This window comes from Electrona antarctica, assembly GCF_951216825.1.
Source record: "Electrona antarctica genome assembly, chromosome: 4".
Classification (NCBI taxonomy): Eukaryota; Metazoa; Chordata; class Actinopteri; order Myctophiformes; family Myctophidae; genus Electrona; species Electrona antarctica.
In genome coordinates this window covers 43358919-43361344 of record NC_136809.1, presented here as the reverse complement: position 1 = coordinate 43361344, position 2426 = coordinate 43358919, and the positions used below count along the sequence as shown (strand labels likewise).

The following is a 2426-nucleotide window of genomic DNA, read 5'->3' as shown; positions in this document are numbered from 1 at the left end:
ATAATTTAGTAACTAGTAAAGTAATTAGTTACTTTTCAGACTAGTATAACTAACTATAACTAATTACTTTTACTGGCTGAATTACTAAGTTACTAAGTAACTTGAACAACACTGCTGCTGAGAGAGTCTGAGTGAGTCTTTTGACCACTGGTTTACCATGCCAATGTCTCCTTTTATCTGCCATTCTGTGTTAATGTTCATTTGCAATGACTATTTTACTATGACTATTCAGTATGTTATTAATTGTTTGTCCCCCAAATAAATGCTATTGGGTCATTCCTATACTATTCGGTGCTATTTCAGCCTAGTAACTTTTTCAAAACAAAATATATTTTTACAGGATTTTTTTTAATTATTTTCTGAAAGAGGACATGTTCAGCTGTCAGAAAAACATATTTGTCCAGCTTAATGAATTATTCCAAATGTTCCATGTAAATATCCATTGACACTGTAACAGGGGCCCGGGACTAAATGTTGGACATAACAGACAGGGCGGGGGGACATTTTATGCTAAAGATGGCCATTCATTACTCCTCATGTAATGAAGAGGTATCACATTGTGAACACATGAGTAAGATTTTAATTGATTTATCAACCATATTTGGGGACACTGGACACAAATAGCACCGAATACTAGGAATGACCCCATTAGCTATATTTACAAGGCGTGCTATTTAATTCCGTGGACCTGCACCATTAAACACAGGCTTATTCAAGTTGTGGAAATTAAGCTCGCAGTCGTAGATGCATAATATGTTCATGTATCCATGTAAACGTAACTATATTTACTAGAGCGAGGACTTCCAGTCAGATAGGCTATGTCTCTTTTTCTTCCAGCTGCCAATACTCGGCAAAGGATAAAGGATTTTTGTGGAAGTGTGTGTGCTCAATGCTCATCATGCATTATTTAAAATAAGTCTGACTGGCAACTATATGCATGATCTCCTGCCTGCCTGGTGAAATAGACCTACATGTAACTCCATACATGACAGACATTGTACTGGACCAATGGAAGGAGAAATCGCAAAAGGAGGAGCCACACAATCTCCGGCGGAGGCTGGATGTCGCCTGACCGGATGATGACAGAAGTTTAGTCTAATGTAGTTTTTGTATTCTGTAGTAGTAAGTAACAGATATTTACTGCAGGGGTGACTGTGGTCTTGACTGTGATACAATTGTATTCAATCAAATAGAGGGTTAATTGGGAGCTTCAGTTCCAACTTTTGGTTTTGGTGGAAGTTAAGAGTGAAGCGCAGATCCAGCTGTCTCTTCACCGGGGGAACTGAACCGACAGCCGAGGAGGACAGGAGAGCCCACTGGGCCGAGGTGCCGCGATGGGGAACTCGGGGATGGAAGACCTCATTCCCCTCATCAACAAGCTCCAAGACGCATTCAGTTCCATCGGACAGAGCGTCAATTTAGACCTGCCACAAATAGCGGTTGTCGGCGGCCAGAGCGCAGGGAAGAGCTCTGTCTTGGAAAATTTCGTTGGGAGGTAAGGTTGTATAATTTATATTCACTGGGATGATCAATGGGGGATCAATAATGTTTTGTTTTTGACTATGCATGTTTGTTATTATACTTCTTCCATGGTTGCGAACTGTCTGCAACGGCTCTTGCGTAAAAGTCGCCAGCTAAGCACTTGGACTTGGTTACTTACGCGGTCCGTCCATGTAGCGGCTCATCGTTCGGTTTTTCCAACGAATTATTTCCGTTCGTGAGCTGTGTGGTATTCACGAACAGATGTTACGCGCTTTCTTTTTACGCTGACGCGGTCGACAGTGTGTGAGCCAGTGTGAGGCAGAGGAAAAAAAGTCGAAAAGTCAGAGGGGGCGTTGTCAAAGGTTTTGCCACCTCCTTAGCTCTGGTCCATATAGCTCTAATGCGTTTCATTGTAACGCATTAGAGCTATGGAACAGAGGGACCACCTCCCCTGAACGTGGACAGTAGACACAGCTAGTCAGCGACTGTTTTTACCCGTTAGAAATGCCAGGCATCGAATTTGTCTTTTTTTTTAATCTTTTATTTTTCTTTACATAAAAGGAGTGATTTACACCTGTTCTCTCATTTCATAATTCAGCCTGTGTTTATGTAATCAAATTCTGGTTTACAACTGACAAAATGTGACTATAATATAGTCAAATGTATTAAAATATTATTAAAATAATGTATTTTAATAATATTTGACGTACAGTAAACAGTAAACACATATAGGTTTTAAAGTAAAGTAAGCTCAGGCCAAAATCATGCATTAGGAGTGCCATAGCTTAAAGTGCACCCAATGATTTGTATTGCTCATTACAACCTGTCAAACATTTACAAAGCTCAAGGAGAAATATTTCCTTGAGAAAGACTTTGGTTGTAAATACGTCTTTGTTGCTTTCTTATTACACAGGCTTTGCCCGGCCAGGACAATGTCCTACTTT

At 40.2% G+C, this 2426-nt stretch overlaps 1 protein-coding gene across 3 annotated transcripts in view; it reads left to right on the top strand.

The window, feature by feature from the left end:
• The first annotated feature begins 1128 nt into the window (after window positions 1-1128).
• LOC306922367 (dynamin-2-like) overlaps window positions 1129-2426 on the top strand; it is a 22823-nt gene continuing 21525 nt past the window's right edge. For all 3 annotated transcript variants that reach the window (XM_079499909.1, XM_079499908.1, XM_079499907.1), the window contains exon 1: window positions 1129-1495. In XM_079499909.1, the coding sequence (XP_079356035.1) occupies window positions 1335-1495 (161 nt within the window). In that variant the 5' untranslated portion in view covers window positions 1129-1334. The remainder of the gene's footprint in view (window positions 1496-2426) is intronic.